General features: G+C 41.3%; 1 protein-coding gene and 1 pseudogene across 1 annotated transcript; both read left to right on the forward strand.

Annotated features, from left to right (window-relative positions):
• The first annotated feature begins 421 nt into the window (after window positions 1-421).
• On the forward strand, window positions 422-1,350 carry LOC112578229 (annotated as a pseudogene).
• A 10,643-nt stretch (window positions 1,351-11,993) lies between these two features.
• Window positions 11,994-13,157, forward strand: LOC102414211 (olfactory receptor 1L8-like). The gene has a single exon (XM_044926676.2). It carries the CDS (start codon window positions 12,225-12,227, stop codon window positions 13,155-13,157), a length of 933 nt encoding a protein of 310 aa, XP_044782611.2. The 5' UTR covers window positions 11,994-12,224.
• The last annotated feature ends 525 nt before the right edge of the window (window positions 13,158-13,682 follow it).

Consider the following 13,682-nt stretch of genomic DNA (forward strand, 5'->3'; position numbering starts at 1 on the left):
TCCGTACCTGATACTATGTTACGTATTTGTTTGTTGATGATCTGTCTCCCAAAGTACAACATAAACTACACAAAGGCAAAGATTTCTCAGTTTTATTGCTATGTTCCCAGTAAGGAAATAGGACTTTTCCCAGAATAGGAACTAAGGAACTTGAATCAGAGAGGGCCACCTCTGGCAATTTCTAAAGGAAAACTTGTCTTCTTCTGTCTCTCCAGCTTGCAATACAAGGCCCTTATGATGCCCATGAATTTGGGAAGGGAAGAACACATCAACGACCATAAGCCGGACATGCTTTCCTGGGACGGCTACTAACAGTGACCAAATAGAGGAAAGAAAGACTTGCTGGGTTATCATGACTTGGGCTATGGAATTGGAACATGACAAATAACAAACCTTCTTGTATATGACTAGATACAAGTCAATGGAAAGACTCAACCAAACCAGAAGAGTCTCTGAATTCATCCTCCTGGGACTCTCCTCCCTGCCTGAGGACCAGAAGCCACTCTTCATCTTCTTCTTCATCATATACCTGGTCACCATAACAGGGAATCTGCTCATCATCCTGGCCATCCACTCTGACTCCCAGCTCCAAACCCCCATGTATTTCTTCTTGAGTTTCCTGTCTTTCACTGACATTTGCTTCACAACAACCATTGTCCCCAGGATGCTAGTGAACTTCCTGTCACATAAGACCATCTCCTATGCTGGATGTCTGACCCAGATGTATTTTATATATGCCTTGGGCAACACTGACAGTTGGCTTCTAGTAGTCATGGCCTTTGACCGCTATGTGGCCATCTGTGACCCCTTCCATTATGTCACCATCATGAGCCATCACCGCTGTGTCCTGCTGGTGGCCTTCTCCTGCTCATTGCCTCACTTCCACTCACTCCTACATACACTTTTGCTGAATCAGGTCACTTTCTGTGACTCTAATATTATCCACCACTTCCTCTGTGACTTCAGCCCTCTGGTGAAATTATCGTGCTCCTCCACATTTGTCAATGAAATTGTCATGATGATAGAAGGATCTGTTTTTTGGTGACTCCCTTTCTATGCATTACTTTTTCGTATATACGAATCCTCCTTGCGGTTCTCAAAATTCCCTCGGCTGCTGGAAAACGCAAAGCTTTCTCCACGTGTGGGTCTCACCTCACTGTGGTAACACTCTTTTATGGAAGCATCTTCTATGTCTATTTACAGCCTGTGTCCACCTACACCATCAGGGACCACATGGCAACAATTGTCTACACAGTTTTAACTTCCACCCTCAATCCCTTTATCTACAGCCTGAGAAACAAAGACCTGAAACAGGGCCTGAGAAAGCTGTTGGTTAGAAGGAAACCATAGGCAGCACCCTCTTGAAAAACACACGTGTGGATTCTGCTCCACCTGAATCTGGTTTCTGCTGATTCTTGGTAAATAAGCAAGTTCTTGGAGGTTAGCTTCTTTAACCCATGTGAGATGAGGCATTATGGGTAATTACATCCAGTGATGATGATCCTTCAGTTGGCTCTGCCTCTGCTTAATCAAGATACTTTCCCTCTCTATTTCTCCTCTCTCCTATGAAGAGTCATCACAGTGAATCTTCCAAATGAGATGCTTTAAACTAATCCTTTTCCCACGGATACTTCCTGAACAAACTGCTCTCTTTTCAAGACTTATCCACCAACATCCTTCACATTTCAGTATATCGCTAAAAATAATTTCCAAATTTGTAGCTCTTGGATGCCTTTGTAAACATTTGAAAAGGGAAAGGAAGAAAGGAGAGGGAGGAGGAGGAGAAGGAGAAAGTACATTTTAGCTGATTTTCAATTTGAAGATTTTCATAATTCTTCATTTTTCTCTTTCAAAATGTTTTTGTTTAAAACTTAAGTTTTCACTTTTTCTCTTCTCTTGGTTTTCCATTCCTCCTTTATTATATTGTTATGTTTTTCTTTCTTTTCAATTCCCTCATTTTTTCTAAACAATTAAAAATTCATGTTGATGTATGGCAAACCAATACAACATTGTAAAGTAATTAGCCTCCAATTAAAATAAATCAATTTAAATTTAAAAAAAATTGCTAATGACCAGAAAGAACAAGAACCAAGAAATTATCCATTCCACAATAGCAATGTTGAAACCATTTTTTCCTTCATCTCTTCCTACAACTATATGTTTAAAATATATAATTTAGTATTTCTTCTAGAAACTCAAAGTCTTTTTTTAGTATAGAAGCATAATACAAAAATTTATAAGTAAAAATTTAAAAATTACCATAACCTCATGACCTAGAGGCAGTGACTGGTAATATAAAATTACACAATCACTTTGGAAAGCAGTATGGAAATTCTTATAAACATAATAATACTTTATGTTTATTAAAAACTCAAAAATATTCATAGTATTTTATATTAGGAAGAACTAAAATTAAATGGTCATCAACAAGAAACAGATGACCAAGTCATCAGTAAAATGCTGTACACATAAGATTTGTCATTTTAGTAAATAAAAATCATGCATCAATTAAAAAAAAAAAAGCTGGGAACCTGGAGATAATAAGCAAAGGCTTTGGGGATGATTCATCACTGGTGCACAATAAAGACTAATACCAGCTGAATGTGTGCTTCATCTGAATACAAGGGAATGAGAGGGTCAAGGATAATGTGACCCTTCACCTCACAAAATTTACCTTCAACTCACCAATTTTCTCTTTGTCTCGTGTGGTGGCTCAGATGGCAAAGAATCTACCTGCAATGCAGGAGACCCAGGTTCGATCCTGGGAAGATCCCTGGAGAAGTGTTTGGCAACCCACTCCAGTATTCTAGTCTGGAGAATTTCATGGACAGAAGAGCCTGGTGGGCTACAGTTCCATGGGGTCTCAAAGAGTCAGACACAACTGAGCAACTAACAGTTTCACCAGTTTACTCTTTGTCTTGGGAATCCAATTGATTTAAATTGAGGGTACTATTTATATGTCCATACCAAAGGAGACAGTGCTGCTGAGAATTCTATTTAATTCCAACCAGTTTGCCTACAAAGGTCTGTATAGTCAAAGCTATGGTTTTTCCAGAAATCACGTATGGATGTGAGAGTTGGACCATAAAGAAGGCTGAATACCAAAGAATTGATGCTTTTGAACTGTTGTGCTGGAGAAGACTCTTGAGAGTCCCTTGGACAGCAAGGAGATCAAACCAGTCGATCCTAAAAGAAATCAACTCTGAATATTCATTGGAAGGACTGGTGCTGAAGCTGAAGCTCCAATACTTTGGCTACCTGATGTGAAGAGCTGACTCATGGGAAAAGGCCCTGATGCTGGGAAAGATTGAGGGCAAGAGGAGAAGCGGTCAGCAGAGGATGAGATAGTTAGCATCACTGACTCAACGGATATGAATTTGACCAAACTCCAGGAGATAATAAAGAATAGAGGAGTCTGGTGTGCTACAGTCTGTGAGGTCTCCAAGAGGGAGACATGACTTAGCAACTGAACAACAACAAATTTTGACTGTGCCTACTTCTAAAGGAAAAATGTTCTGGAGCATGCCTTCCTCTAGCTGGGCCCAATTCAGACTGACCATGGGCAATGCCTCAGTCCCTCTATTTAGAGATAATCCCATCATTCTTTGTCTTTCTACTTCTTTCTGGTCTTCTGGTTTATAATCACTCAAATCCAAGTCTTTGTGATCCCATGGACTATAGCCCGCCTGGTTCTTCTGCCCATGGGATTCTCTAGGCAAGAATACTGGAGTGGGTAGCCATTCCCTTCTCCAGGGGATCTCCTCAACCCAGGGATCAAGCTTGGGTTTCCTGCATTGCAGGCAGATTCTTTACCATCTGAGCCACTAATGTTGCTCTTCTTCCTACAAATGGACAAAAGCAGCAGCTCTGGAGAGCCTCATCTTTCTGCATGCCTATAGAAGGTAGTAGAGCTGAACCAGAGCTGATTATCCAGAGAAGTGCAGTTTGGGTTAGGACAGATGCTCGAGAATATCCAGAGGGACTCCTGAGGCTTGATCCCGCCTTTGCATATGTCGAGCCTCCTTCCTCATGACCTTTGCCACGGGTGGAGGTCCTCACGCTGGCTCCTGGCAGACAGGCTCAGTTCCGTTCAGTCACTCAGTCGTGTCCAACTCTTGGTGACCCCACGGACTGCAGCAAACCAGGCTTCCCTGTCCATCACCAACTCCTGCAGCTTACTCAAACTTTTGTCCATTGAGTCAGTGATGCCATCCAACCATTTCAACCTCTGTCGTCCCCTTCTCCTCCTGCCTTCAATCTTTCCCAGTATCAGGGTCTTTTCCAATGAGTCAGTTCTTCACATCAGTTGGCCGCAGGATTGGAGTTTCAGTTTCAGCACCAGAACTTACAATGTATATTCAGGACTGATTTCCTTTAGGATGGACTGGTTGGATCTCCTGGCTGTCCAAGGGACTCTCAAGAGTCTTCTCCAATACCAGAGTTCAAAAGCATCAATTCGGGCTCCTGTGCCGGATCTCGGGTCATGTGGGGGGCGTGGCTTGACCTCTGAATGCGGGCGGAAACTGCAGAGAACTGCTTTGACGAAGCTCTCCGTTGGCCCAGCAAAGAGGCGGAAGTAGCCGAGAAGCGCCGGAAACTTCCGACCTGCGGCGCGTGTGTGTTCCTTGGTGGTGTGTTGCGCCAGTTGCCATGGAGCCGCCGGACCGTGTAAGAATTAAAAAATAAAAAAACAAACAAACAAACAAAAAAAAAACAAAAGCATCAATTCTTTGGTGCTCAGCTTTCTTTATAGTCCAACTCTCACATCCATACATGACTACTGGGAAAACCATAGCTTTGACTAAATGGACCTTTGCTGGCAAAGTAATGTCTCTGCTTTTTAATATGCTGTCTAGTCCTTTAGGATTGACTGGTTTGAACTCCTTGCAGTCCAAGGGACTCTCAAGAATCTTCTCTAATATCACAGTTCAAAATCATCAATTCTTTGCTGCTCAGGTTTCTTTATAGTCCAACTCTCACATCCATTCATGACTACTGGGAAAACCATAGCTTTGAGTAAATGGACCTTTGTCAGCAAAGTAATGTCTCTGCTTTTTAATATGCTGTCTAGGTTGGTCATAGTTATTCTTTCAAGGAGCAAGTGTCTTTTAATTTCACAGCTGCAGTCACCATCTGCAGTGATATTGGAGCCCAAAAAATTAAAGTCTCTCACTGTTTCCATTGTTTCCCCTTTTATTTGCCATGAAGTGATGGGACTGGATGCCATGATCTTAGTTTTAGGACAGCTAGGAATTGGAAAAAGTGGGAGAACTAAGGCAGCTGAAGTGAGATAACCTAATGAAAAATAAAGGCAGGAAAGGGATTCAATTTTCCTTTCTTGCAAAACTACCTCAAAGCAAGAGTGTAGTGTTTTTTAACCCTCTCTCACATGTAGTGCTGAGTCAGGGCCAATGCAGGATGTTTCCAGGGTTCATTTTTCCAGGAGATAAAGTATTGGGCCAAAGCCAAACTATAATAATTTCCTGAGACATTTTGTATACAATTTAGAGAGAAGATATCAATGAGTTTCTTAAAGACCTGCCTAGACAATAGTAAGTTAGGATTATCACTGTAGACACATATTGCTGTTACATTTGCTGTAGCACTAAGAGAGGGCGCCTGCCTTTGAACATCAGTGACATACTGTGACTGTCAGCGAGAAGCTGCTGCTTTATGTTTCTATAACCAGGATGACACCTTGGTTAAAGCAGGCACCTGAGTACCAGATAGACATGTTGCGGTCCTCCGTTGGAATCTAACTGGTCTTTTAACTACAACAGACTTAAATTGGGTGGAAAACTATACTGGAAGGAACTCAAAGAGTTAAAAATAGAACTGCCACATGATCTAGCAGTTTCACTTCTGAGTATTTACTTGAGGAAAACAAACACACTATTTGAAAAAAAAAAAAAAAAGGTATACCCTAACGTCCACTGAAGCATTCTTTACCATAGAGAAAGTATGAAAGCTAATTAAGTATCCATCAGTAGATAAACAGATTTTAACAATGTGGTATGCATACAAAATAGAATATTACTCAGCCAGAAAAAATGACATCTTGCCATTTGCAACAACATGGATGAACTTAGAGGGTATGATGGCAAGTGAAATAATCACGCAGAGAAAGAAAAGTATCATATGATCTCACTTTAATGTGGAATCTGAAAACCAAAACAAGCAAAACAAAATGAAAAGTCTCACAAGTACAGAGAAGAGATGGGTGGTAGCCAGAGGAGATGGACTTTGGAGGGGAGAGGGTATAGTTGAAGGGAACTAAAAGATACAAACTTCCAGTTATAAACAAATAAGTTGTGGAGATGTAATGTACACCTAGGAGAAGGAAATGGCAACCCACTCCATTATTCTTGCCTGGAGAATCCCAGGGAGGGGGGAGCCTGTTGAGCTGCCACCTATGGGGTTGCACAGAATCAGACATGACTGAAGCAACTTAGCAGCAGCAATATAATTTAAAGAAATAAGGTCAATAGTATTATAATAACTTTGTATGGAACAAATGATTACAGACTCACAGCTATACAGAAATAACCTGTAGTTACCAGTAGGGAGAAGGAGAAGGGGAGGGGAAACACCGGGTACGGAACTTGTTAAAAAGGATTACTGTGGGATTATATGAAATTGTGTAAGTGAAACTTTTAAAAGTTGTAAAGCACATAGAATTTAAAGAATCTTTCATTGAATAAAAACAAAACACTAAATGAAACAATAACAGAGACAAATACTATATGATATCACTTATATCAGATCAGATCAGTGGCTCAGTCATGTCCAACTTTTTGTGACCCCATGAATCGCAGCACGCCAGGCCTCCCTGTCCATCACCAACTCCCGGAGTTCACTCAGACTCACGTCCATCGAGTCAGTGATGCCATCCAGCCATCTCATCCTCTGTTGTCCCCTTCTCCTCTTGCCCCCAACCCCTCCCAGTATCAGAGTCTTTTCCAATGAGTCAACTCTTCGCATGAGATGGCCAAAGTACTGGAGTTTCAGCTTTAGCATCATTCCTTCCAAAGAAATCCCAGGGCTGATCTCCTTCAGAATGGACTGGTTGGATCTCCTTGCAGTCCAAGGGACCCTCAAGAGTCTTCTCCAACACCACAGTTCAAAAGCATCAATTCTTCGGCGTTCAGCGTTGTTAACAGTCCAACTCTCACATCCATACATGACCACAGGAAAAACCATAGCTTTGACTAGACGAATAGACTATTAAAAGACAAACTAATGAAAATTTTAAAAAGACAGACTTGTAGATACATACACCAAACTATAGATTAGCAGTAAGTAAAGAGAAAGGGAAGAGACAAGATAAGGGTAGAGAATTAAGAGGTACAAACCACTATGTAGAAAATAAATAACCTACAGGGACATACTGTTCAGCACAGAAAATATACCCTATATTTTATAATAACTAAAAAATGGAGTATAACCTTTAAAAATTGCGATTCACTATGTTGGATACCCGAACTTACATAATATTGTATATCAACCATACTTCAATTTTAAAAAATTTAAACAAAGAACTTAACCTCAAAACACTGCTCCAGGTCCATCCATGTTGTTGCCAGAGGCAAGATTTCATTTTTTCTGGCTGACTAATATTCTATTTTGTATGCATACCACCTGAACTCTGAAATACATACATTTTTTCCAAAGCTCCTTTGTTAAATATGACAATAAATTTTGCCTGACCCTGTGCATTAAACATACATTAATATTAACCTAATCCCACACAGAAAAAATCTAATCCACGTGCCTCCCAGACACTGGCAAGCACATACACACCATCGATCTCCCTCAACTGAATCCCTTGAAAAGTACAATGGTCCCACATTGACTTATGATCTGCCAGATATAGACTACACCTTGGTCCATACCCGAATCCCCTGAAATAAAAGTACTCACTCACATAAATATTTGTCCACTCATGAGAGCCCATCCTGGGGAAACTGAAGCATAGTCTTGAGATGATGTACTGAGGTTCAGAAACTCTGAGATTAGTGCCAACATCTTAACAGGAAGCCTCAGGGGTCCCCTGTCCTCTTGGAGTCAGCAGCGCTGGCTGTGATTCCCATTTGCTTTCCCTGCCTACAGAGATTCAAGGACAAACTCCTCTGAGAGGTCCTCACATCACGACTCCCTCAGCCTAATAAATGCCCCAGAGACCAGCAGAGCAGATCTCAGACTCATGAGAAGCTGGCTGGGCTTCCACAATCAGGAGAGTCCTCCCACTTGGGTCACACCATCTCTGCCTTCTGAGATCTGGAGCGGGGAGGAGCAGCATCATGCTAGGGACCAGGCGTTAGGGAAGGAATGGGGGTTGAGGTCAGGAAAGGGAAATGCGTTATCCCTTTGGAGTAGTATGTCGGCTCCTCCTCCATCCCTGCTTCTCTCCTTGTCAATCAGCCCAGAAGTACATGGAAGACACATGCAGAAGCTGAGCTTTGGCTGAGAAGCAGATTCGACCTGATGAACAGACGTGGTGCACATCATCTTCTGGAGTGGCTGGGAAGGAAAGAAAAGCATCTGGACATGGAGGTGAGCTTCAGAAGCTGTCCACTCACTTGGCTACTCCAACCCAGTTTGGTACTTACTCTTTTCTCCCTGATACTTTCAAATATTTCATGGATTGAGAAGTCATAAGATCCAAGTAACATTTCCATATGTCACTTGGTTTTAAATCCATTCAGTTGGACTTCTAGGCACCTATACCATATGTTTTGGTGGAAGCAAAATCCTTCAATAGAAATAAGAGAAAAGAAAGACTTGTATTCTCAGCATCATTCATACACCCTGTCCTTTTAGAACTAATCTTCCTGATTCTCAGATACAAAACCTTCCTCTCTTTCTAGTCATCAGCCTGGGTGTTCATCACTTCTCTGACCTAGAGCAATCAATTCCATTAATTCACCAAATCTCCACTAATTTTTGTATTGAACATTCCCCAGGCAGCCCTTTCACAATGACTCACTTTTGAATATTGATCTGTGTGTGATGTACTGCTTTACAGACATGGTGTCTCCCTTGTTATTCATAAAACATCAGGAACCAGCTTGTAAGCAGGTGATGCAGGATGAATCAAACCCCTCACTGTTTGTCTTCACCAGAGGGCACTGACCACTGCACGACACCAGCTCCACGCACCAGACACGCCTAAGTCATACATGGTCAATTTTTTCCACCCGATTTAGCCCGTTAATCATGGATATTCATATTTTCAAATTCCACTACAACACAGAAAGCCCACCTCTCTAGCAAATATAAGGATAAATTCTGAATATGGGAGAAGAAAGTGTGTCAGAGGGTACAAGGGCAATTCGAGTAGGAAATTTTTAGAACAATAAAAACAGTGCCTATGATGATGGTGATCGACAATTAACATAGCATAACTAGAGGAGGGGAAGCTTCACACTGGAGAGCATGAACTTAGAGTGAGCCAGCTTGGAGTTAAACCTGATTGCTTCTCACATCCTTAGTGAACTTCAGCAAACCACTTCACCTCTGTAAGCCTTAGTCTCCTGAAATGCTTCATAATTCCCTGGGATTTAGTGGCATGTTTAGCATAAGCATGGTACATAATACTTACTCATATATATTGGTCATTATTATTAGCTTTAATTACTGATTCATGCAATTCTTCAGTGCATAAGCAAATATTCTTTCCACTAAAAACGTGACAAATCCTGAAATTAGCTGGACAATTTGGCAGTGAGGGATGTGATATTTTACGTACATAAATTAATTGATTTTGAGAACATCAAGAAATAGAAGATAAAGGACGGTGACACAGGGACTGATGAGGATCAACAGCTTCTCCTGCTGACAATATGCTCTTCTCTCTTCTAAGTGTTTTCATGCATTATTTCACTATTTTCATGAGAATGTGAGTAGTTGTGTCCTATATGACACATGAAGTACTTGAGGTTTAAAGATGTTTGATAACTTATATAAAAATATGAGCAGTTAATTGTAAATGATGTAATGTATTAATTCAACAATGTTAAATAAATTAATATAGCAAGAAATTCATATGTAATATATGACTTTAAGGCCTTCCCAGGTTGCACTAGTGATAAAGGATCTGCCTGCCAGTGCAGGAGTTGTAAGAGACGTGGAGCCAATCCCTGGGATGATCTCCCTGAGAAGGGAATGGCACCTCACTCCAGTATTCTTGCCTGGAAAATTCCATGGGCAAAGGAGCCTGGCAGGCTATAGTCCTTGAGGCCTCAATGAGTTGGACACGACTGAACGACCAAGCACACACACGCACATAAGACTTGATGTCCTGAGTATGACTGGAAGACACATATTTTCATGTTTCTCATACGAATCTTTGAACAAATATATGAGAAAAGAAATTTTAAAACATGAATTGTATAGTTAACAATGGATTCCTTATTGTGCAAAAGTGGTTTAGGACAGGGGATTAATGAAGGGAAGAATGATTTATGAAAGAGGGGAGACTTGCACAGACTGATGACAGCATGCCGTGAGTTCAGGAGGGGTTAACCTTTGAAAGGTTAAGAACCTTTCATTCTGGGTCCAAACAAGGAAAAACCACTTTGGATTGGATTCAATATTCCTCTCAGATATTCACTGTTGATTATTTTGGCAAATGCTTATTTCTATCAAGGACACACAAAGTCTAGTTTTATAACAACTGAATTTGCTTTGGTAAAGAATGGGGGTCCTTCATGTTGATATATGGCAAAACCAATACAATATTGTAAAGTAATTAGCCTCCAATTCAAATAAATAAATTTATATTAAAAAAATAAAGTGGAAAAAAAAATACTCCCCACTTCCAATGATCTCTATCTGCTTATACTAATAATACCCTGTTTTTTTTTTTTTTTAACAAATGTATCACTCAGTTCAGTTCAGTTCAATCACTCAGTCATGTCCAACTCTTTGCGACCCTATGGACTGCAGCACGCCAGACTTCTCTGTCCATCACCAACACCCAGAGCTTGCTCAAATTCATGTCCATCCAGTAGGTGATGATATCCAACATCTAATCCTCTGTTGTCCTCTTCTCCTGCCTTCAATCTTTCCCAGCATTAGGGTCTTTTCCAGTGAGTCAGTTCTTCACATCAGGTGGCCAAAGTATTGGAGTTTCAGCTTCAACATCAGTCCTTCCAAAGAATATTCAGGACTGATTTCCCTTAGGATTAACTGGTTTGATCTCCTTGCAGTCCAAGGGACTCTCAAGAGTCTTCTCCAAACCACAGTTCAAAAACATCAATTCTTTGGTGCTCAGCTTTCTTTATAGTCCAACTCTCACATCCATTCATGATTACTGGAAAAACAGTACATTTGACTAGATGGACCTAGTAAAGTAATGTCTCTGCTTTTTAATATGCTGTGTAGATTGGTCATAGCTTTTCTTCCAAGGAGCAAGCATCTTTTCATTTCATGGCTGCAATCACCATCTGTAGTGATTTTGGAACCCAAGAAAATTAAGTCTGTCACTGTTTCCATTGTTTTCCCATCTATTTTCCATGAAGTGATGGGACTGGATACCATGACCTTAATTTTTTGAATGTTGAGTTTTAAGTCAGCTTTTTCACTCTCTTGTTTCAATTTCATCAAAAGGCCCTTTAGTTTCTCTTCACTTTCTGCCATAAAGGTTGTATCATCTGTGTATCTGAGGTTATTGATATTTCTCCCAGCAATCTTGATTCCAGCTTATGCTTCATCCAACCTGGCATTTTGCACGATGTACTCTGCATATAAGTTAAATAAGCTGGGTGACAATATACATCCTTGATGTATTCTGTACCGCTACGTGTATGTATCACTACCTGATACTGTATTACATATACTGTTTGTGATCATCTGACTTATCACCCAAGCTAGATGAATTACACAAAGGCAAGAATTTCTGTTCTATTGCTGTATTCCCAGCAGGGACACAGATTTCGTAGACTAGGAACTAAGGAACTTGAATCAAGGGGTCCAGCTGTGACAGTTTCTAAAGGAAAACCCTTCTGTTCCTTCAGGTTTCATCATAAGGCCCTTATGATCACATGGGTTTGGGAAGGGAGGACCACATCAAGGCACCAGGAGAGTAACAAGCTTTCCCAGCGCAGCTGCTAATAGTGCCCAAATAGAGGACAACAAAGACTTGCTGGGTTCTTGTAGTTTGGGCTGTGGAATTGGAGCATGATAAATAACAAACCTTCTTGTACATAGCTAGACCAAAGTCAATGGAAAGGCTCAATCAAAACAGCAATGTCTCTGAGTTCATACTCCTGGGACTTACCTCGCGGCCAGAGGACCAGAAGCCACTCTTTATCCTCTTCTTCATCATATACCTAGTCACCATAACAGGGAACCTGCTCATCATCCTGGCCATCCGTTCTGACCCCCAACTGCAGACCCCCATGTATTCCTTCTTGAGTTTCCTGTCTTTCATTGACATTTGCTTCTCAACAACCATTGTCCCCAGGATGCTGCTGAATTTCCTGTCAGAGAACAAGACCATCTCCTATGCTGGATGTCTGGCCCAGATGTATTTTACATATGCCTTGGGCAACACTGATAGTTGTCTTCTGGCAGCCATGGCCTATGACCGCTATGTGGCCATCTGTGACCCCTTCCACTATGTCACCATCATGAGCCACCGCCGCTGTGTCCTGCTGGTGGCCTTCTCCTGCTCACTGCCTCACCTCCACTCACTCCTACACATACTTCTGCTGAATCAGCTCACCTTCTGTGACTCCAATGTGGTCCACCACTTTTTCTGTGACATCAACCCTCTGCTGAAATTGTCCTGCTCCTCCATATTTGTCAATGATCTCACAATAAAGACAGAAGGGCTGGTGTTCTGGGTGACCCCCTTCCTATGCATTGTTTTCTCGTATGTGCGAATCCTCGTAGCAGTTCTCAGGATCCCCTCAGCTGCAGGGAAATGCAAAGCCTTCTCCACCTGTGGCTCCCACTTTACTGTGGTGATCCTGTTTTATGGAAGCATCTTTTATGTCTATTTACAGCCCTTGTCCAGCTACACTGTTCGGGACCGAGTGGCAACAATTGTCTACACAGTCCTGACCTCCATGCTCAACCCTTTCATTTACAGTCTGAGAAACAAAGACATGAAGAGGGGCCTGGGGAAGCTGCTGGGCAGGAGGAAATCCTAGCTAGAAGGAGGAAATCCTAGCCTTCTGGGGATATGTTCATGGGTTTCTCTGAGGCTCTAGATCCTGTTTCTCTTGGTTCTTGACAAACATAATAAACTCCTGTAGGTCAGTAGACATGACTCACATGTGTCATGGATGTTGGGTTGCACCCACTTCTTTACACATGCAACTACTAACCGTGGAGACTTTATGATGATTCAGGAATAGGCTCCAGGTCTACCAATATCTTGGCTTCCAGTTTTCATATATCTGCAACTCTCTTTCTGCCTTTCTCTTCTTCAGGAACCACATCTTTTTCAATGCTCCAAATGCTGTTGAAACCTTTGTTTTCCACAATATTTCCTAGAACATACATAAGTCCGATAACTTTTGATTCTCTTATTATAATATGGGTTTCAATGTAATTTCTGTAATGAATTAGCTTTTTGAAAATTGTTGCAGTAATTTAGAAAAAAGAAGCAACTAGACAGAGATGGTGACAAGACAGAGACTTAAAAAACTGAAACTTCGACCAAGCGAGGAGTG

The sequence above is a fragment of the Bubalus bubalis genome, chromosome 12 (assembly GCF_019923935.1).
Source record: "Bubalus bubalis isolate 160015118507 breed Murrah chromosome 12, NDDB_SH_1, whole genome shotgun sequence".
Classification (NCBI taxonomy): Eukaryota; Metazoa; Chordata; class Mammalia; order Artiodactyla; family Bovidae; genus Bubalus; species Bubalus bubalis.